The sequence below is a fragment of the Patella vulgata genome, chromosome 3 (genome assembly GCF_932274485.2).
Source record: "Patella vulgata chromosome 3, xgPatVulg1.2, whole genome shotgun sequence".
Classification (NCBI taxonomy): domain Eukaryota; kingdom Metazoa; phylum Mollusca; class Gastropoda; family Patellidae; genus Patella; species Patella vulgata.
In genome coordinates this window covers 84,144,952-84,167,970 of record NC_065881.2, presented here as the reverse complement: position 1 = coordinate 84,167,970, position 23,019 = coordinate 84,144,952, and the positions used below count along the sequence as shown (strand labels likewise).

Below are 23,019 nucleotides of genomic sequence, written 5' to 3'. Positions count from 1 at the left end.
TCTAATATTATTCAATCAAATTACTAAAATTTGGATTTTATCTTAGTTAAAATTTCGTGAAACAGGACCCAGGTCTTTAGAAATGTGAGGCAACCCTTCTCCTTGTCATGTACAAGCTAGGAATCAAAACCACACCACTTGACTTAATGACAGAGAGAGAGAGAGAGAGAGAGAAATGGGGTTTAACGTCCACTCGACACAAACTAGGTCCTTTCGGGACAAACATATGGTTCAATTTTATTTCAATAATTTGCTTGCTCGTAGGGGTCTTTAGCAGTGGGAGGAAACCGGAGGACCCGGAGAAAACCCATGAGGTTGGACAGGCAACCCTAATCCTTGTCACGTATAACCGGGGATTCGAAACCACGTTAGTTGACTTAAACTTAATGACAGACCTTATGATCCAAAGTGCAGGTATTAGTGGGTGGTGAGGTTCACCGGTTCAAAGTTGGTTGAAATGCAAACTTTGGTTGGTTGATTTTGTTTTATTGACAGAATTCAGACGTACAGAAGACAACTGTAAGCTTTACTACATGTATGACGAGAGAAAGTCCACAGCTGTAGACTTATGTAACTCATTATAATTCATATATACAAATGTCATGAATATTCATAATGTATATACAATTGTTATGAATATTCATAATGTACATACAAATGTCATGAATACTCATAATGTAGATACAAATGGCATGAATATTCATAATGTATATACAAATGGCATGAATATTCATAATGTATATACAAATTGCATTGATATTCATACTGTATATACAAATGGCATGAATATTCATGTTGAATGAAAAAGAAGGATTTAAAACTGTGTAATTGAGGAATTGGAACTTTAAGTAGGAATGATGGAAAAGTGCAGAGACTTGTCTTAGTGTGATTTGTGGGGATGTGCTCTTAATGGACGTCTTCTCAGTGTGGTTCACAGGGTTGTGCTCTCAATGGGTAACTTGAAGTTCATTTTACCTTGTTTAATAGAAATGGTCGGCACTATTTTAGTTTCTCGAAAATGGTCCATTTGTTGATGATAACCTCCGTAAAATCTACACGATGAATACTGTGGACGCTTGCTTACAAATGGGCGATAACTACTAGCTGGACTGTCTTGTGAGTTTGCCTGGGCAACGGCCATTATTGCTTCAAAATATTGCGGAGGTGGCTGCTGACAAGCGTAATGGTTATCGCTGGTTCCAAAATGGCCGCTTTGTGCCACCTGGATATAGTATGGTGACCTTTCATCGAATTCTTCTTCCACTTTATAATCGTACCTTTGTACCATTGGTTGCGTCTGCTGTGGTTGTGATGGCGATGTCCACTGATTAAAGTTCTTATCATACATGTTGGGACCTCCAATAATTTTATCTTGAGATTAAATACCTTTCACACGCAAACTTTTATAAAATTACAAGCCAATATCTCACACCCAAATTAATAAATAAATGACCTTAACCAGACAAAGTTTTTGTCTTTTAGTTGTAATATAAAAGTTTTTGAAAGAATAAAGACCAGGTCAAAGTTGATATCAAAACCGTTAATAGCTATTTCAATACCTTAATCTGACAAAGTTTCTGTCTTCTAGTTTTAATATACAAGTTTACAAAAGAATTAAGACCAAGTCGAAGTTGATATCAAAACATGAGAAATCTGCCGTTAATAGTTATTTCAATACATACATGTATATAGTTAATGCAGGAGGCCTGATTGTCATAATAATAGAGTTAAGAGATCGTAAAAAAACATTCAATTTTCACACCAAAAACAAAGCTTCATTAAGCAAAAATCCACAGCTCTGTCAAAGTCAAAGCCTTTCCTGTACCTTCCTGTCACAAGACAATATTTCTTCAAACAAACATCCCCAAAACAGCAAAAACTTGAGTCAAACTATTTAATTTTCAGAGAAAAACTGTTTCTCGATACAAATCCACCCACATTGATAATTTCCTCCTGATTAAAATGAAACAATGAAATACTGATGGAAGTATTTATTCGAACAGATTCAAGTACCTGTTTTATTATTCAAGAAATTAATCTAAAAACAAACGGTTTAACAAACAAAAGATTGCAAGTGTTGATATCAAATATTCGGATCAGTTATCTTGAGTCAACAGACAGTGATAGCAGATTTTCTCTCCATTCAACCTCTCTAAATAGAGAACTCATAGATACAGATCATCTTTAAACTCTTTCATCTCTTAAAGGGGCGAGAGAGAGACAGAGAGAGAGAGAAATGGAGTTTAACGTCCACTGGACACAAACTAGTCATTTCGGGACTAATATATGATTTAATTTTATTTCCATAATTCGCTTGATCGTAGGGGTATTTAGCAATGGGAGGAAACCGGAGGACCCAGAGAAAACCAACGAGGTTTAACAGGCGACCCTACCCCTTGTCACGTACAACCGGGAATTTGAAACCAATTGACAGGCCTTATGATACAGCAGGCATGTGCTAACCATTCGACCATCCCCCCCCCCCTTAAAGGGGAAGTTGACTATCAAGAATAAATGAAATGGAGTTGAACGATAATGTACTACTGTTCTGCTCTGACTGGACTAATGAGGACAGGTATACATGTACGCCATACAGTGTGCTAAGAGGATAATTTTGCCAGGACAGCAATGCTACAGCCTACTTTTATATTGAATTCCAACTGTCAAGGGTTCTTATACATGCACACCAATGTGTACACTGCAGTCCTTGGTTTTTTCATCCCTTCCAAATGACTACAAAGTTCTGTCCGGGCCAAATTTCCCTCATAGCACACTGTATGGCGTATGCCCGTCTTGATTAACCCAGTTTGGAGCAGAACAGTAAGGCGTTAAACCCCATTTCATTTCATTTCTGGCCTACTGGAGCTTTATCATCCAACAGAAGATGTGGAGTACAGCTTTAACATCCAACAGAAGATGTGGAGTACAGCTTTAACATCCAACTGAAGATGTGGAATATAGCTTTATATAACATCCAACAGAAGATGTGGAATATAGCTTTAACATCCAACAGAAGATGTGGAGTACAGCTTTAACATCCAACAGAAGATGTGGAGTATAGCTTTATATAACATCCAACAGAAGATGTGGAGTATAGCTTTAACATCCAACAGAAGATGTGGAGTATAGCTTTATATAACATCCAACAGAAGATGTGGAGTATAGCTTTAACATCCAACAGAAGATGTGGAGTATAGCTTTATATAACATCCAACAGAAGATGTGGAGTATAGCTTTAACATCCAACAGAAGATACTTCACACATGACTATTCATATGTAGGCCTAATATAATAGGCTTACTTCTTAATAACGTAAACGATACTATCTACATTTCGACATACTGTTTATCTCAATTTATATAAAAATCAAGTATCTTGTAATTTCATTTAGGGTAGCACAATAAATAAAATGAAATGAAATGGAGTTTAACGTCCACTCGACACCAACTAGGTCATTTCGGGACCAACATACGGTTTATTTTTTTATTTCAATAATTCGCTTGCACATAGGGGTCTTTAGCAGTGGGAGGAAACCGGAGGACCCGGAGAAAACCCACGAGGTTGGACAGGCGACCCTACTCCTTGTCACGTACAACCGGGGATTCGAAACCACGCCAGTTGACTCAATGACAGGCTTTATGATACAGCACGTACATGCTAACCATTTGGCCATCCAACCCCCTGTAGCACAATAAAGGATTGACATGATATGATTTTATTTCACCAGATTACATATATTATTTAATTAAATAAAAACATAATCTGGGTCACATGCCGACTCTTATCATATTAATACATGTAATAATAAACATCAATTGAAATAAATGAAATGAAATGGGGTTTAACGTCCTACTGTTCTGCTCCTAACCTGGGCTAATGAAGACAGGCATACGCCATACAGTGTGCTATGAGGGAAGATTTGTGTGGCAAAGAACAATGTCTAGTCATTCGGATGGGACAAAAAGTAATGTCTCTTGTATACCATTATCAGCTTGTTAAAGATTCCCCAGGCAGTTGGAATTTGATCATGAGTCGTCAGAAATGCCCCAATCCGTGCAAATTTCCCACAAGGGAATGAAATATAAGGTCCTATGTATAAAGACCTAGAAACAGATTAGGTTGTAGTGTCACTGTCCCGTCAAAATTTCCCTAATAGGGATGCCCGGTTGGTGCAGAAAGGAAGATGTTCGGACAGTACCGCACAGTACGAGGAGAGCAGCCTACGCAATTTAAATACCGATAGCCTCCCCTGTATGCCTTTATTTGGGCAATGTGCAATCGAATTAAACATGTTCTATGAAACCTTTTACACATTTATTTGTTGACTTAGGAATTGAGATTCACAAGAAAGAAACTTTGTTAATCTCTTTTAGTACATCTAAACATAGACAGGGCTCCCAATAGGCCAACTAGCAATGTCGTCCGTTTTAGCTCTTAAATTCTTTTAAACAATCCCACAGGGGCAATGTTTTAAAACAAAACACTACATGTATGACCTGAATGTCGAAAGAAGGGGGTGGAGGGGGTCTCCCTCCCCATAATATTCAAAATCCCTCTCCTTTACAAAGTCATGGGGTGGTATTATCATTTATGAAACCAGGAATGACCCCCTAACATGCAGTTATAGATCTTCAGAACCATTTCCTATACACACAACTAATCACTCTCCTTAATATCAGATCACTCTCCTTAATTTCTAAATCACTCTTCTTATTGAAACTGGGAGAGATTTTTAATGAGAGCGATTTTTTCAATTTGTTCATTAAGGAGAGCTTTCTTCCGCTCTCCTCTAAAATACTAAAAAAACGACTGACATACAAAAACCAAGATCACATCATGAAGGAAGATATACTGTGCAAGGACAAGGGGGCGTTGACTCAATCATGTATCCATGTACATTCAACGATGGGCGGTACCATACACAGCCTATAATATACTAGGGGTATCATAAATGAAATGGAGTTTAACGTCCTACTTGTCTCAGCAAAGTTTATGGCTGGTTAATGTTCGCAAAATTCATCTTAAATCTGAACAAATTCCAGGGGGAACCTGACATACTATTCTACACCTTCCATTGTCACAAAATGCCCGGGTGGGTGTTGTATTTAATGGCAACTTTTTCGCACGTTTTACCACTTCCAGATTTTCTTTACCCAGCCAATTTAAAAATTCATAATCATGTGTTCAATATTAGAAATGAGTTTTCATTAAACATTTCATTAAAATTCATATTGTGTTCAATATTAGAAATGGGTTTTCACTAAAATTTCATCATTTTATAGTGAAATAAAATTCATAATCATTGTGTTCAATATTAGAAATGGGTTTTCACTGAAAATTTCATCATTTTATAGTAAAAAAAAATTCATAATTCCTACCTTGATAATAACCAAAGTTTACATGAACACCCATCCTCCTGCGTCTGTCCTCAAATAACCTATTGTAATGAGTATACCCACCCGACTGACTTATTATGCAACGATTTCCGAAGGACGGGTACGTCATCGGGTTGATCAGCTGTTTCAAATGATGTCAATTGACTGTAAGTTATTTTACATATATATTAACGACGTCTATCGAGCATGTGACAGTAAAAAGGAAATACGCATATGAAGATGTCCGTGATGATTCATTCAGAAGAGCTGTGAGTCCTTACCACACTTGACAAGCACTTCTTGCAGATTGTCTGATGTCAAACAAGGTCAGAAGGGGAAGAAGAGACCCAGCAGTTTTGCAAGTTAAGCGTATGGATAATATGGTACAGTCCTTAAAGTGGTAAGGACTTTTGTGAGAACTTAACACAAATCGCAAATAAAGCAAAAACAGGGAGAGAGAGAAAGAGAGAGAGAGCGAGATGGGGTTTAACGGCCACTCGACACAGACTAGGTCATTTCGGGACTAACATATGGTTTAAATTTATTTCAATAATTCGCTTGCACGTAGGGGTCTTTAGCAGTGGGAGGAAACCGGAGGACCCGGAGAAAACCCACGAGGTTAGACAGGCGACCCTACTCCTTGTCACGTACAACCGGGGATTCGAAACCACGCCAGTTGAAAAAAAGCAAAAAGAAGTAATAATGACATATGGTTGTACGGATAAGGGTGGGAAATAACGGTTTGAGCTGTACCTGACAAAATGTCAGACGTATACATGTACTGAACTAGTACCGAACACCCAGACCCGGTAACAACCGTTTTAGTATGTCAGGTATATACTGAACTAGTACCAGGCGTTTTGAATCTTGTGCTGTACATTTATTAATGATATCGGTGGGTTGGATGGTCGAATGGTTAGCACGTGCGCGCTGTACATGTGTATCATAAGGTCTCTCATTGAGTCAACTGGCATGGTTTTGATTCCCGGGTTGTACGTGACAAGGAGTAGGGTCGCCTGTCCAACCTCGTGGGTTTCCTCCCACTGCTAAAGTCCCCTACACGCAAACAAATTGTTGAAATAAAATTGAACCATGTGTTAGTCCCGAAATGACCTAGTTTGTGTCAAGTGGACATTAAACCCCATCTCTCTCTCTCTCGCGCTGAGCCATCGCTATTGAGCATGCCTTCAACCATTCAGCCATCCAACCCCTGCACATGCCTGAGAAATTCATTGAATGTGCCTGACATTGTCTATGACTGGTTCCTTATTTCTAGGCTTGGCACTGTAAACAGTCAAGAGCTAGATCAGAAGCCATATTGTTGCACATCATGGTCAACTCATTTTCATTATATCATTTTCAATGGTGTTTTTACCACAATGAAACAAGTGATCACCCCATTTTAAAGAAAGCATTTTAAAACACTTATATGGATATACTACTTCTGAATTTATTAACATGCTATCTTTTTTTGTGTTTTGCATTTGTGGGTTGCCTCCCTTGTTCTTAGTTTGTTTTAATTTCAAAGTGAAGTCTGCATCATTGAAGGCGAAGTATTACATGTCACAGTGGATGTTTACGTCCAGCCACCATCTCCATTCAATTGATTTGAAGTACTTTTACTTATTACTTACAATGTATGTGGGTTTGTCTTATGTGTCTCTGTTTGCTTTTGTGCAGTTCCGCATTACTTACTATTTTAGACAAAGGAGATGGGTTACAAATTTAAGTAAAATAGGTTTTACGAAGTTGCCGGGCATGTATCGTGGATGATCTAGGTATCAAATGATAATCAATCCGATTAAAACACAGATCCTATTTCGTTTCGTTTTTATAGTTCAAACTTTCATTTTACTTGTCTTTACTACACTAGGATCTGGAGGAGTTGTTATCATTGACGTGTTCTGGATGATGTGACCTATTAGCCAATGAAACGGTCTGTTATGGCGAGCTTTAGGCGTGTTTTGCACGGAACTGTGGGTAATCCACTAGTAACATCAACGTTGATTGATTAATTAATGTCTGATGTCATAGGGTCAAAAGCTGCTCGTTTGTCAGATCTTCATATAGTGCAGGTCATCGAAAGTATATAAAAATAAACGAAACGAAATATACATGTCTTTTAATCAGATTGAAATGATAAACTGCTGTATCTGCTGTGATAGGGAATGGCCCTTTAAAATACAAGAACTTAAAACCCTAACAATTGTACTGCAACACTCTTTGTGGTAAGAATATAGTGCACTGGATAACATAAATAAGTTACATCCGTCTGGATGTCGAAGAAGGGAAATGGGTCATTAAAGGTTTATTGAAGTGATATAATGTCACAAACAAACGGTAGATCATATGATGATGACTCGTGTCATCACATCAATTACTACATACACCATGGAAACAAACAACACAGCAGACATTACACCACTGAAACAGGCAACACAGCAGACATTAGACCACTGAAACAAGCAACACAGCAGACATTAGACCACAGAAACAAATTTTAAACTTAAAGATACATGTACATTATGGGAGATATTTATAGAGAGTTGGCCATTCTTGCTATAACAGTTCAAAAGTAGATGATGAAAAAAGAATATATTGAAAAATTCAGTCAAATTACTTTATTCTGAACATAGTTATCATCGTTGTAATATTTGCCTAGAAATGATAGCGAAATGTGTATTCACCTTCGCCGCATGTTTGATTGACAGGCGTTAACTCCACCTACATATCTCGATTATCAAGTAAAGTTTTCAATGGCATACGGAAACGCTTTACAGCGGCCTCGCTAAGTACACTCTATCATTTAGCCTCGATCTAACTGACGTATTTTCATCAGTTTACCCCTTATCTGATTTAATCAATTAGTGAAATCCTATTTAAATCCGAGCTGTAGCCGAGCCATCCGTGGGTCTACAGAGTTGATTTTGGTCTTGTTGTTTAAATAAAGATCTAATTTATAATTTCTATAACATCTGAAGCCTAAATTAAGACTTGCAATAATCAGATTTAGCTCTTGCATAATGCATGTTTAACAGGCATTACACTATTTGAACTGAAATAAATTTAAACAAGCAAGACAAAAGACACTAGTGAAACAAATTTTAAACAAAGAATGCTACAGACACCACAGAAACAAATTTTAAAGAGACAACACATGCAGATACTAATTCCTCTTTAAAACACATGTAAAGTTCATTAAAACTTGGGAGCCTGGGTGGCTAAGTGGGTAAGACTCTGGCTCACTAGTCTGGAGGTCACAGGTTCGCTTCTGGTGTTGGCCGAGAAAGTTCATTGGAATTTTCTAGCGTGGTTTCCCCTTGTCTTCTGCAGTGAAGGAACGAGGGCCTGACAACATCAGCTGTCTAGTCGTTCAGATTGGACGAAAAATCGAGGTCCCATGTACACATTGGTGTGCACATAAAAGGTCCTTTAGCAGTTGTAATTCGATATAAGAGCAGACTGTAGCGCTGCTGTCTGGGCATGATTTCACTCATATCACACTCTATGGCATATACCCATCTTCATTAGTCCAGTCGGAGTAGAACAGTAGGATGTTAAACCCCATTTCATTTTGTTTCTTTAAAACTGGTGTTAAGTAATAATATCTCTTTTAAACTTGTGTCATATAATAATACCTTGTTAAAATCCATTCAAAGTGAAGTACAACAAAACTTGTGCAAATTAATAATGCCTCTTAAAACTTATCTAAAGTAATATATCTCTTTAAAACTTATCCAAAGTAATATCTCTTAAAAAACTTGTGTAAAGTTATAATATCTCTTTAAAACTTGTGTAAAGTTATAATACCTGTTAAAAACTTGCGTTAAGTAATAATAGTTCTTTCAAACTTGTGTAATAATATCTTTTTAAATTATAAGTAATACTGCCTCTTTAAAACTGCATATTTATGTAAAGCAATAATCTCCATTTAAAACTTTGTTTTTAAATAAAGTAACAATACCGCTTTAAAACTATGTGTTTATGTTAAAGTAGCTAAGTCTCTAACTCAGTATCATCCAAAGTCTTACATGTTGAAAATACGAATTATTTGTCAATTCAAATCAACATTGATGTTGTTATCTTATCGGGAAAAGGTAGGCTTCTGATATCCAATATTTAAGACAAAATAAACATTTTACCATTGGTACACGAATCGTGTACCATAATGCGTTTCATCGTCATTTGTAACAAGTGGCCAGAAAAAGCAAGGCTAGACATATTCCACAACTCATGTCAAGCGGTCACGCCATATCTTATCTGGAGAGCATGCGCAATAAACTGGAATAACCAGACGCTAGAAATTTCTATTCGGTTGAGACTCATGACTCATGCCGTATTTCGCTGGACATAACTGATTTGAAATTAGAGTCAAAACAGAAACAATTGAATGTAAATCAGTTTATATACGATCAGATTACATTATTATATGCGTTGCGACCCATTTGGGTCATTTTCTATGTCCCAAATATTAGCGATTTAGCTCCTTTAAGTAATAATATCTTTTTAAAATTTTGGATTATGTCCACACCAGTGATGGGATTTTGCCCGTATATTACGGGAATTAAATATGAAAAATAACGAGGTGCACCTATTTTTTTATTACAGACGAATTTGAATATTTTGTTTGCACGTGATTTTTGTGTGTGGTCTAAAAACTGCCATCTTAAATAACGATAAGAGTTATGTCCCTTTATTTTTGGTAAAAATGTCTGACAAGAAAAATTTTGAAATCCCATCACTGGTTCACACAATAATATCTGTACATGTATATCTGACTGTTTTGTTTTTATATAAAGTAACATTACCGCTTTAAAACTGTGCGTTTATGGTAAGTAATAATATCTCTTTAAAATTTGGGATTATTGTCATGCATTAATGTCTCTTTAAAGGAGCTAAATCACTAACATTTGGGACCTAGAAATTGACACAAGTGGGTCGCAACACATATAGTAATGTAATGTGATTGCATATAAACTGATATACATTCAATGGTTTCCGTTTTTACTCTTAATTTCAAATAAGTTATGTTCCGCGAAAAAAGCCCGCAGTCTCAATCGAATGCAAATTTCTAGCTCCTGGTTATTCCAGTCTACATACGCCGTTTGGTTTGGTGCAATATGTCTTGCCTCGTTCCTCGAGTCTCTTGCTAGAACTGGGGCTGAAACGCATTATGGTACACGATTCTTGTACCAATGGCAAAATGTTTATTTTGTCTTAAATATTGGATATCAGAAGCCCATCTTTTTCCGGTAAGATCACAGCATCAATGTTGATTTAAATTGACAAATAATTCGTGTTTTCAATGTTGAAGATTTTGGATGATATTGAGTTAGAGACTTAGCTCCTTTAAATGTCTACATGTATATCTGAGTGTTAGTGTGATTTCCTGTACATTTATTGTAATTTCTCCTTTAATTCTAGTAAGTGATTCATATATAGATTAATTGTCAAGATAAGTAACCTTGAAATAATTAAACAATGAGAAAAGTGTCATGGTCGTGTGCTTTGTCCTTTATCATCATATGGTGGGATGGGATAGGCATTCAAAGCGCGAAATAATGTGATATCACAATTAATGCTTTGCATCAATGAAAGTGAATCACAATGTGATCCCATTAATTCATTACAAAAATTGACTTCCAAGGGGGGTGTTGGGTTTCTCTCTTTCAAAAGGTCAATGTGTACGTATATGTATGCCTACGTAATTTCAAGACGATAAGTAAGCAAGTCTGGAAATAAGGCACCAGTCACAGACAATGTCAGGCACAGATTCAGGCTTTATCAGACACAAAAACTCTGGAGTCTGTCATTTTGTCCGGCACTGATTTGTCTTTTTTATTGATATTTATTAATACATGTCCGGCACCAAGTTGAATATGCCAGGTACTATTTCATTAGTGTCTGACATTTTGTCAGGTACATCTAAAACAGGTATTTCCAGGACTGTGATTAAGACAAGAAAGTTCTTCAGGATTTATTTGGCATGGTTCAACCTCGGGGAGGGGGGTAGATTGTGGATGGCTGAATGGTTAGCGCATTCGCGCTGCATCATACATTCTGTCATTGAGTCAACTGGCGTGGTTTCGATTCACCGGTTGTACATGACAAGGAGTAGGGTTGTCTGTCCAACCTCGTGGGTTTTCCCTGGGTCCTCCGGTTTCGTCCCACTGCTAAAGACCCCTATGCACAAGCGAATTACTGAAATAGAATTGAACCATGTGTTAGTCCCAAAATAACCTTGTTTGTGTCGAGTGGACATTAACCCTATGTAACATATATTCTATAGGGGGTTCGGTCTGTCATTGAGTCAAGTGGTATGGTTTCCATTCCCCGGTTGTACGTGACAAGGAGTAGGGTCGCCTGTCCATCCTCATGGGTTTTTCTCTCTGTACTACGGTTTCCTCCCACTGCTAAAGACCTCTGAGCACAAGCAAAATATTGAAATAAAATTGAACCATGTTAGTCCCGAAATGACCTAGTTTGTGTGAGTGAACATCTCTCTCTCTCTCTCTCTCTCTGCAATGGTAATAAGCTTAAGGGTTAAACTTGATATAGCTATAATAGACAAATTTTGTTTTCATGGATGGGTACATATACAAGACCTTGGTTGTTTGTCCCATCCAAGGAGAAAATTATGTTTTATCAATATTTTCTCGGGGTGATGAAAGTTCTATATTTATCAAGTCTGTTCGCTTGTTTTGTTGTCTTGTTATTTATTCTATATAACGTTCAGGTTGTGCCTTATTTTTTTAACGAAATAAAATATTATACAAATAAAATAATCCAGAATAAATCCACATAAACGATAACCCACCTGTCGAAATCTTTTCACAGTCTAACCTACCACTAGACCATGTGTGTACCTGTCCTTGTATGTTTTTTATTATTTATATAGGTAGTGCTTTCTTTCATCGTCATGGATATATTCCTTTGATATGGGATCTATACATATGTATGTCAAATTGCATTCGTTCAACAAACCAGTGTATACATGTACAAGTCAATTTCCAGACTTAAAGATACTTTCCCAGAAAAGTATTTATCGGGTGGTTATTTCAAATATAAGTATGGCGATTTTGATATATATGGAAAGTAAAAATACCCAATCTTACGAGAAAAATACTGGATTCCCTTAAAATACACCCATGGGGTGCATACATGACAAAAATGTATGGTGTAAGGGTTTCCCTAACCGGCAAACTGACAATTAGTGATGTCTGCTTAAGTAACGTCAAAGGTACATGTACCATGCAAAGATTGCCTAATCTCCCAGTGTTAGTAAACGCTTAATGTATATGTCGATAAACTTGATGATACAACAGTTTCTGAGATAAAAACCATGGAAGAAGACTTAGGCAGTGGATAATCCGAGAATTTATTGGGCTTCAATATTTATGATAAATAGTCATCGATTAAAGATTATATCGTATTGTATATGCAATGAATTCAAATGAAATAATATGGTTTTTATCGTCCAGCTGTTTGGCTCCGACTGGGATAATGAAGATGGGCCTATCCAGTACAGTGTGCTATGAAGGAAATTTTGTCCAGACAGCAGAATTCAAATGCCAAGGTATCTTTTATGTGCACACCAATGTGTCCCATCCGAACGACTACACATTGTCGCTCCGTTCTACACCACTGACAAGGGGGAACCACCTCGTAAATACCTAATGAACTTTCTCGGCCAACACCAAGGATCGAATACAGGATCTCCAGGTTAGCGAGCCAACGTCTTACTCACCGAGTCACCGTGGCTCCCGGATTTAATTGCATGTTTGTTGGACGAATATCAATTTGACATGTACGAACAGAATATACGTATATAGCGGCCTGAAATATAACTTTATGTAAATAAAATCGAACAAAATCTATAAGAATAAATCACTTCATCTTGAATCTCTGGGTATTTTTATTTATTATATCTGATTGTAAACCAGCCCCTACTTACATTTCATTTTATTATTTTACTATTTATAGATCTTAAAATCAAACAAAATCTATAAAAAATAAATCGTTTCATCCTGAATCTCCTGGTATTTTTATTTATTAGTTCTGACTGTAAACCAGCCAATGTTTGCATTTCATTTTATTATTTTAATCCGGCCCCGACTTGCATTTTATTTTACTATTTGTACATTGTAATGTAGTGCTTTCATCTTTATTTAAATAAATTATGCAAATAAAGAATCAATCATATACAAAGTACTCCAAGTCAAATCTCAAGATCATTTTAAGGTCGTCCGAGATAAGATATTTATGCCCTGGTTGATCAAGATAATTTATATTATAGTGTCTTATATAACAGCATTAAGCTTATTTGTTACTCGTAATTTCAGAGAAACAATTCTACACTAGTCCATATCACCAAGACGCTTCATACATACGGCTGGTCACCGGATCAGGTCACTTTGGTTTTTGTTTGAAATATTTATGTATATTGTGTGTCTTGTTCATGGATTTGTCTTGTGTATTTGTGTGTGGTGCAGTTGTCCTGGTATATACATAGCACTGTATTCGTACTGCAGTCAGAGTACCATTTTGTATTCATACTTGTTTATGGTAGTCTTGGTGATCTACACTACCAGTAACTTGTCAGTAGCATAATAGCCATTCTGCGGGAGCCACAGTGGCTAAGATTTTGCGACATGATTTCTCTTGTCAATGGTACAGGACAGAGGGCCTGACAAGTCATTCGGATGGGACGAAAAACCAAGGTCCTGTGTATACATTGGCAGGCACGTAAAAGATCCCTTAACAGTTGGAATTCTATATAAGAGTAGACCGTAGCTCTGCTGTCTGGCAAAATTTCCCTCATAGCACACTGTATGGTGTATGACCATCATCATTAACCCAGTCGGAGCAGAACAGTAGGACGTTAAACCCCATTCTATTTCAATTTTATTTTATTTATAGTCTTCTGTTTGAATTGAGCCGATAATCCACAAAATTAAAAAAGGTGGCCTTAAAACTTTGAAAGACTTTACAGCAATAAAGCACCTGTTCTTGACAACGTCAAACATAAAAATACGACTTTATCAGACACAGTTTCTCTCTGGTACAAAAACTCTGGGGATCTTTAACGTGCTTGTTACGGAGCCAACACCAAATTCGGCGAGCCACCATTGCCCATTGATATTTCTAACCATACCTCTCCTTAGAAATCTCCATTTCACACCCATTTTATTTCAGTAATTATTAATTATAAAACAAAAATATCTAAATCCTGTAAAGGTTAACAAACATTGGCGATCATGTTTGATCCGACCGACTCCCTTTTCTATTTCCATCACTTTTACAACGAAAAACTAGCGGTTAGTCGTCCGTACTGTGTCCACATGGAACTTCATACTTTCTATTAGGGTTAGGATTAGGGTTAGGTATTTAAGATTAAAACCTATAACACAAAAATGGGAGTCACATCAAACATGAATGCCCAAACATTTAAATCTTTAAAAAGTACAGGAAGATTATAAGTTTTGATCAAAACAATGAACATAAAAAATTTGGATGGTACATGTGTTTCTAGTACCCCGTTTCACTCCCATTTTATTAATTATGTAACAAAATATCTAAAACCTTTCAAAGTTAACAAATATTAAGAATCTTTTAAAAAGTACAGAAATATTCTAATTTTTCATCAAAACATAAAATTTGGATGGTGCATGTGTTTCTAAGTCTAGTAGTCCTGATTAAATGAGTTAATTTTGAGACAGGACCAATCTGATTAAAATACAGATCTATATTTCGTTTCATTATTATACTTTCGATGGCCTACATGTACATGTACACTAAATGAAGATCTGACCAGTTGTAGTGTAGTCGAAGGTCGCATCAGAGGTCATACGAGCGGCTTTTGACCTTCTGACATCAAGACATTAGATTAACCAATCAACGTTGATGTTTCTAGTGGGTTACCCACAGTTCTGTGCACCTCTGGATAATCAAGTTTGGCCTACCTATGGTCCATTTTATTCAGATTGGTTGATTTATATGTCAAGATGTTGTGATTTTGTCCGATGCAATACCATGTACATCAGGATACAGGATTACCTGCCCTTCTGAGTCATATACATACTACCTGCGAAATTTGCTTTAGATTTCAAATATGTAACTTTCTTATACTATTATTTTTATGAATGTCTTCGTCTGCCAAGTGGAACTTGGTGGTTTACATAAATCACACTCGATCACAAAATATAGACCTATAATAGTATATAATCACTCCAAAAAACAATATGTACGCCTATGTAATATAAAATGACCCTAAAAAACAATATGTAGGCCTATACAGAATATCATCACTCTAAAAAACAATATGTAGGCCTATACAATATATATAAGTAGTTCTATATATTTATGATCCATTTTTAACCTGTGAGATTAATCCATATAACCAGTACCATAGTCCCAAAATAGAATATAAAACAGATGTAAACACAACACAATTTCTCATGACACTGCTATCATAAATATTATATTATAATATATAACACATTCAACTGACTGTCAAATTTCATAAAATTGTTTACATAACACTGAAGCTGCTCTACTCTCTCTGACTTGTTTTTGGGTTATTTTTATTTCGTTTCTTTTATCAAATTTCATTCCAGAATTTTGGTTATCATGCAGCCATCTTGTATATTTTCGACAAAATAACAACTAATATTGGCGATAATATTGAGTAATATTATTTGCGAGTCGTAATTCGTTAAAACTAGGAGAAATCCAGGCTGTAATCTAACACACTATGTCAACAGATAAGCTCGACATCCCGATTTTAAATCTAAATTCGTCGTCTGAAAAGTCGATACGACTGCGCATTACACTGTTTTCGCTGGCAAGAGTGCTGTTCAGTCTCTCTCATCAGTTAAATACATTATCTATGATCAAAGTCCAAGACTTACCTTCGCCTGTTGAACTTTCACTCATAGCTGTGATTGTCTTTGATCTTTAAGCAGACGAAGGGAATTCCAGGGTATTTCCTCGGGTCAAACTTCAAAGTACAAAGTTGGGCGATTCGCTGGACGGAGGCCCCTTGGGGGCGTGTCCTCTACCAAGTCACGTGAGAAGTCACATGATACGTGATAACAGCTGAGCGATGATCTATTAGAAATAAACCAACCATATGACGACTAATATTCGCGTATTTGCACGTTTATCGTTTCAAAATCAATAAATTCAATTTGATGATAGTTGTCCCATCATTAGCGCTCTTGATTAAAAAACTAATATTCGACTTTAGTTGTGTTCAAATTCGATGGTATTCAAAACCATAGGAACACGGGGGACTGGGATGCCCTTTAGTTATTATGTGCCCGTCTATGCGATTTTAATTTTTTTAATCTTTGATAATTATGTTCTTCCTGTTTTTCCAAATTTTTGTCTTTCCTTTTTTTCCCTTTATGGCGCTAAATCATACCATATTTTGGTGAAATGGAGTTGAACGTCTTACTGTACTAGAGGGACGCCCTTATATTAGGTATTATGTCCCGTGTATGCGATTTCAAATTTTTTAATCTTTTATAATTATGTTCTTCCTGTTTCTCCAAAAAATTGTTTTCTCTCCTTCCCTATTTAGTGCTAAATCATACCATATTTAGATGAAGTTTAATGTCTTATTGTACTGCACCGAATGGGCTAATAAAAACGACCGCTCGATGTGGACACTTTACACTAGACTCAAAAAGGTATTGCGTCATTATGATTTCCAAATCCATAAATCAATTTGGATAGTAGTTATAAGTTATATTTTTCAGAATATACCAAATCTGCCACGACTTTTTTTTATTTGCTTTTCACGCTAAAATGTATTCAGATTGATTATTCAAAGTTTAAAGCGGCATTATTGAAGATTTGACAGTTCTCGCTATAATAGTTACAAAATAGATAATGTAAAGGGAATATCCGGAAAATTTCAGTCAAATTACTTCACCCTGAGCCGCAAAATTCTCATTTTAATAACACTGTAGCCTCGATTGTCATTGTTACCGTTGTTACGATAATAAACAAAGTATCGATTATTCATTTTTACGGTTAATCATCAACAGCCGTTGAACCGCAGATCGGATTCAAATCTGTTGAAAATCGGACCCATCAGATGGCATCGAGAGTTGTTTCTAGTCTTGTCGTGTTAATAATGTGTAGTTGGGTGAATTTCGACCCAATAGTATTTAATACGTCGTGCTAATCCGCACAGTATCAAATAATTCAGTAAACTATATTTTAATGGATCTTAATCCACCTTAATTACCCATCATTTATATCCATTTCATATTGTCTTGTATATTTCTTTACTCACCTGTCTCCAGTATTCTTTGTTTTACACTTTAAAATTGATCTTAGAAATTGCAATTAACGTCTACGGGCTATAGCGTTTTAGTTACCATGGTATATTGTTTGTATAGACGATAGATTTATAGGATTAATGCCCTAGGTAAGGCATGGTGATATATAGACCCAAATGAGTGAGTCAGGAGAGAGATTGCTACAAGCGTGTCACTGGGAGATCAACTTAGATCACATTCCTAAAGACAGACCTTATTTACCTGTATTTGGATATTTGGAGACAGAGGTTTATGTTAATTCCCATACTGGGGCTTATCTACTATTAAACATTGAACCAATATTTGAGACATTAATTGTCTGCTGTAATTTATGTTGATTATTGTTAACCAAAGAATATAAAAATATTAATAACTAACGAGAGTCCTGTCTTCATTTATTCAACAACGAACATATGAGAAAATACACATGAATTGCACTTGTACAAATGTCTAATAGTTTATTTTAAGGCCTAAAGAAAGACCTGCGAGGCAGATTTTGTTCTTGCATAATGCCTGTTTAATTTAGAAAATATAATCGAAATGTCAGCGGTAGATAATATCTCGAATGGATACAATCGGACTAAAAATGGACCCATAAATAGACTTTAGAAACTCTTGGATGGTCCATATTGGGGTGGTGTTTGGTGTTGGCTGTGCTCACCATAACCCACAAATCGTCTATAGCAGTTTGCGGAGTGTAAGACCCAGCCAGTAACAGTTTGCCTATCAATAGACCTTAGACAGAGAGAGAGAGAGAAATGGGGTTTAACGTCCACTCGACACAAACTAGGTCATTTCGGGACTAACATATGGTTTAATTTTATTTCAATAATTCGCTTGCGCGTAGGGGTCTTTAGCAGTGGGAGGAAACCGGAGGACCCGGAGAAAACCCACGAGGTTGGACAGGCGACCCTACTCCTTGTCACGTACAACCGGGGATTCGAAACCATTGAGTCAAATGACCTAGTTTGTGTCGAGTGGACGTTAAACCCCATCTCTCTCTCTCTCTCTCTCTCTCTCTCTTCATATCATTGGCTAGCTAAACTTGAGATCACCTGATCGATCCTTGTGTTGACCGACAAAAGGTTAATAGGGATTTTCCGGCTTGGCCCCCCTTGTCAGTGATGCAGTATGGGGGGGGGGGGGGGCTGGCAAGGGACAATGTATAGCCGTTCGGATGGGACAAAAACCGAGGTCCCGTTTATACATTGGTTTGCACGTAAAAGATCCCTTGACAATTGGAATACGATATAAGAGTAGATCGTAGTGCCGTACCGCTGTCCGGGGCTGGCAAGGGACAATGTATAGCCGTTCGGATGGGACAAAAACCGAGGTCCCGTTTATACATTGGTTTGCACGTAAAAGATCCCTTGACAATTGGAATACGATATAAGAGTAGATCGTAGTGCCGTACCGCTGTCCGGGAAAAACAAATTTTTCCTCATAGCACACTGTATGGCGTATGGGCGTCTTCTTTAGCCAATTCGGAGCAGAACAGTTAAACGCCATTTCATTTTAATAGCAGTTTTATAAATTTGCATAGATTTTATTCAAAAATCAATAAATGCATCTGTTGGTCAACTAGTATTGTTGTAAATTAATAAAACTTCATTATTCATCTATACTCGTTAGTTTAATACATAAATATCACTTCATTAGAATTTTTATCAATTATAAATATTAATTAGAGTGGGGAAATGGCTATCAAATCAATCCGTATTTTGTTGACAGACGCCTACTGTCGTATCTGGATTTTGCGAAATTGTCCGTGAGAGCCAAAAAATACACAGAGGTTAAGAATCAAAATGTCTTATAAAACCGTCACGTCAAAATGTCGTATGGAAAATGTCGTATTTCTGAAGCTTTTCTTAAATATTTCTGTACAAATATTGTATGGGTAGCCATTAAAACAGTACGTAACTATCCGCATATATGAAGCTCAAAATCTAGTGCAGAAATAAAGAGTGAAAGCTAGTTATTTGCAATTTTATACAGCAAAAACGTATCTCAGGAAAATATTTACCTGCTTCAATTTCATAGACTTCACACAGTAGACAATTAACAATAATTTCAATAATACGTATTTAACCATAAAACAACACTAGCTATATTTCGTTTGATTGTAATACTTTGGTTAGACCCATAGTTGATTTTTTCAAGAAAATACATTTTCACTCTTAATAATTTTTTTTCCTGGAACACCCCATATACGTAATTTTGAAACCATATCTATATAACCTCTTTTTATTGGCTTAGAAATATTACTAGCGGAGAATGGAAACCGCGTCAATTGACTTAATGACAGACCTTATGATCTAACGCGAATTATATTCGCTAAAATACACGAACAGTTCAATTTGAACCGGCTTAGTTCATACTACATGAAAAGATGCACAAGAAAATTCCCATTCTGAAGAAGCAAAAAAGTGAATTTAGTAAAATATGCCAGATACGACCTTTTGACCCCCCCCCCCCACCGACGTTTTGTTATTTATATGATAATATGTTGCTTGTGAAAATAGTCCTGTAAAAATTATCTACAAGATCGTATACTTGTTAAATCTGACCTGCATCATTGAGAAGGGGAAGATCCTGATCAACGTTCTCGGCCCTCGCAGGGATCGAACACGGGACCTTCAGGTTAGCGAGCCAACGTCTGGCTCATAAAGCCATGAACTAGTACCGGCCCTCCAGACCAAGAAATAGCGGTCTTAGTTGTACCTGACATTTTTAACTTTGTGCGGCATATTTATTAATAATATCAATAAAGATACAGACAAAACACAAATCAGTTTTGGGACAATTTTTTTTTTTTTGTTTTTTTTTTTTTTTTGCTGATATTTATGTGACAGGGTGGGGGTGGGGAGAGGGGGGTGGGCTAGGACTAGGTTCCTCCGCGGGATTTACAACTGGTTGACAATAATCCTACAGTGGCATTTGGCGATGGAGAAAGATGAGCGAAACGTCGTACTGCCTATAATATTAAATAACATACATTATGCAAGAGATAAAAATCTGCCTAGTGCAGGTCTTTCTTTAGGCCTGAAATGTTTTCTAAATTATTAATTAGACATTAATTAACTTATCCAGACCATAATCAACTCTCGATGCCATCGCTAACCTGCGATCTTTAGTGGATTATGAGCCGATTTTCTGCACAACTTTCCTTCACGATTTAATGATTAAATGGATAATCGTGACTTTAGTAATGGTGATCGAGGCTAGGCGGAGAATCTCTTAATTCTCGGCTCATAGTAGATCAATTTGAATGAAATATTCAGCAAATTGCCTTTACATTATGTAGTTTTTAACTATTATAATGAGAACTGCCAACTCGTTATCTAATCTCCCATAATGTTTCTTTAATAATGTATTCCATGTAAATGTTTGTTTGGTTTTCCTGTTGCTCATAATCGAGTATGTAATGCTATGACGTTTACCTGAATAGTGGCCATAGACAGTTGAGATTTAGGTAGGCTTTCTTTTTATCAGAATACAAATATACAAATATATATACATTATATTACAAGTAGATAAAGTACAAGTAGTTCTATGTTTACGGTAGATAAATACACTCATATAAATAAAATCAAAGATATCAGTGTGTATCTATGTGTGTATGTTTGTCCATCACGTTTCGTCGCCCCGCTCCACCCCAACATATACATGTATGGTATGAAGTTAACCAGCACGACCTCGTGTATGTTTTAGGTCATCGCATTTGGGCCCGGACGAATTTGGACCCTGGGCGAATTGGGCCCCTGGTATAAAGCTTGTAAATGAATAAAAATACGCGCAATCAAAACATTAAACCACTTCTTACTTTATTGTAATATCTAAGATTACATACAAATATATGGGGGGTGGTGGGTAGATAGCCGAATGGTTAGCGCAAAATCCGATATCGTAAGCCACTAGAGAAATGTTAACTCCGATAACGTAAGCCACTCATAAATCAAGTGAGAGAGAGAGAGAGAGAGAGGGCGAGAGAGAGGGGGGGGTCATTTCGGGACTAACATATGGTTCAGTTTTATTTCAATAATTCGCTTGTGCTTAGGGTTTTTTAACAGTGGGAGGAGGTGAGACCCGGAGAAAACCCTCAAAGTTGGACAGGCTACCCTACTGCTTGTCACCACGACAGTTGACTCAATGACAGATCTTATGATGCAGCGCACACACGTTAACCATTCGGCCATCCAACCCCCGCTTAAATCAATCTTCAGGATTGTAATTTTATGAAAACATTTTGGATTAATGTTTGTTTCTTTGATTAAACTGGAAGTCAACAAACAGGTAAGTTTATAAAACATAGTTTCAGATAATCCAGATAGAATCTCTGAAGGTCAGTGTTTCAGATGTTTTTCTCATTCTGAAGACCGGTTGTACGCGACAAGGATTAGGGTCGCCTGTCCAACCTCGTGGGTTTTCTCCGTGTCCTCCTCCCACTGCTAAAGACCCCTGTCCCCTACGCGCAAGAAAATTATTGAAATAAAATTGAACTATATGTTAGTCCCGAAATGACCTAATTTGTGTCGAGTGGACGTTAAACCCCATATCTCTCTATTACAAATATATACATGCATCTATAATAGCCTCAATCTTAATATCGTTTAAATCAGCAAAGTGTGAAGTGCTCACAGTAGGAGAATGGGAGGGAACTCGCCCTTAAAAAGAAATTAATATAGAGTTGTCTCCCATTAATACCGCTGTATCAAGGGTTAGCTGTACGAAGCGAAAACACGCGGCTGGCAGTTTTAATGTTTTGACGTTTGCGTCCAGGGGTTTTGTTTGTCATTTTTTATACGTCCACATTCATAATGTGAACGTATTATGCCGTCGCCCCTGTCTGTGTGTGTGTGTGTGTGTATGTATGTATGTGTGTGTGTGTGTGTGTGTGTGTGTGTGTCTGTGGTTCGCCTACAGGGCGCAATTCTTCATGGATTTTCTTCAAACTTGGTATACTTATTCCTTATACCCCAAGGAAGATCCCTATTGTTTTTGGTGCATGCCCGACCCCCCGGGGCAGAGCCACGCCCATTTCTAGTATTTGTTTGTTTGTCGTCTACAGGCCACATTTCTTAACTAATAATCTTGAAACTTTGCATACACATTCTTTGTACCCTAAGGAACATCCCTATCGTTTGGGGTGCATGCCCAACCCCCAGGGGCAGAGCCACGCCCATTTTCTTTTCGTGTGTCTTTGTGTCGCCTACAGGGCGCAATTCTTACTGGATTTTCTTCAAACTTGGTATACTTATTCCTTATACCCCAAGGAAGATCCCTATTGTTTTTGGTGCATGCCCGACCCCCAGGGG

At 36.9% G+C, this 23,019-nt stretch overlaps 1 protein-coding gene across 2 annotated transcripts in view; it reads right to left on the bottom strand.

Moving 5' to 3' along the window:
* Nucleotides 1-16,437, bottom strand: part of LOC126816446 (hepatocyte nuclear factor 4-gamma) — a 63,568-nt gene extending 47,131 nt beyond the window's left edge. The window contains exon 1 of one of the 2 annotated variants that reach the window (XM_050543026.2): nucleotides 16,286-16,437. In XM_050543026.2, the coding sequence (XP_050398983.1) occupies nucleotides 16,286-16,310 (25 nt within the window). In that variant the 5' untranslated portion in view covers nucleotides 16,311-16,437. Of the gene's footprint in view, nucleotides 1-5,378; nucleotides 5,525-16,285 lie in introns of those variants that run through there. The other variant, XM_050543025.2, reaches the window with a different exon arrangement.
* Nucleotides 16,438-23,019: the final 6,582 nt, after the last annotated feature.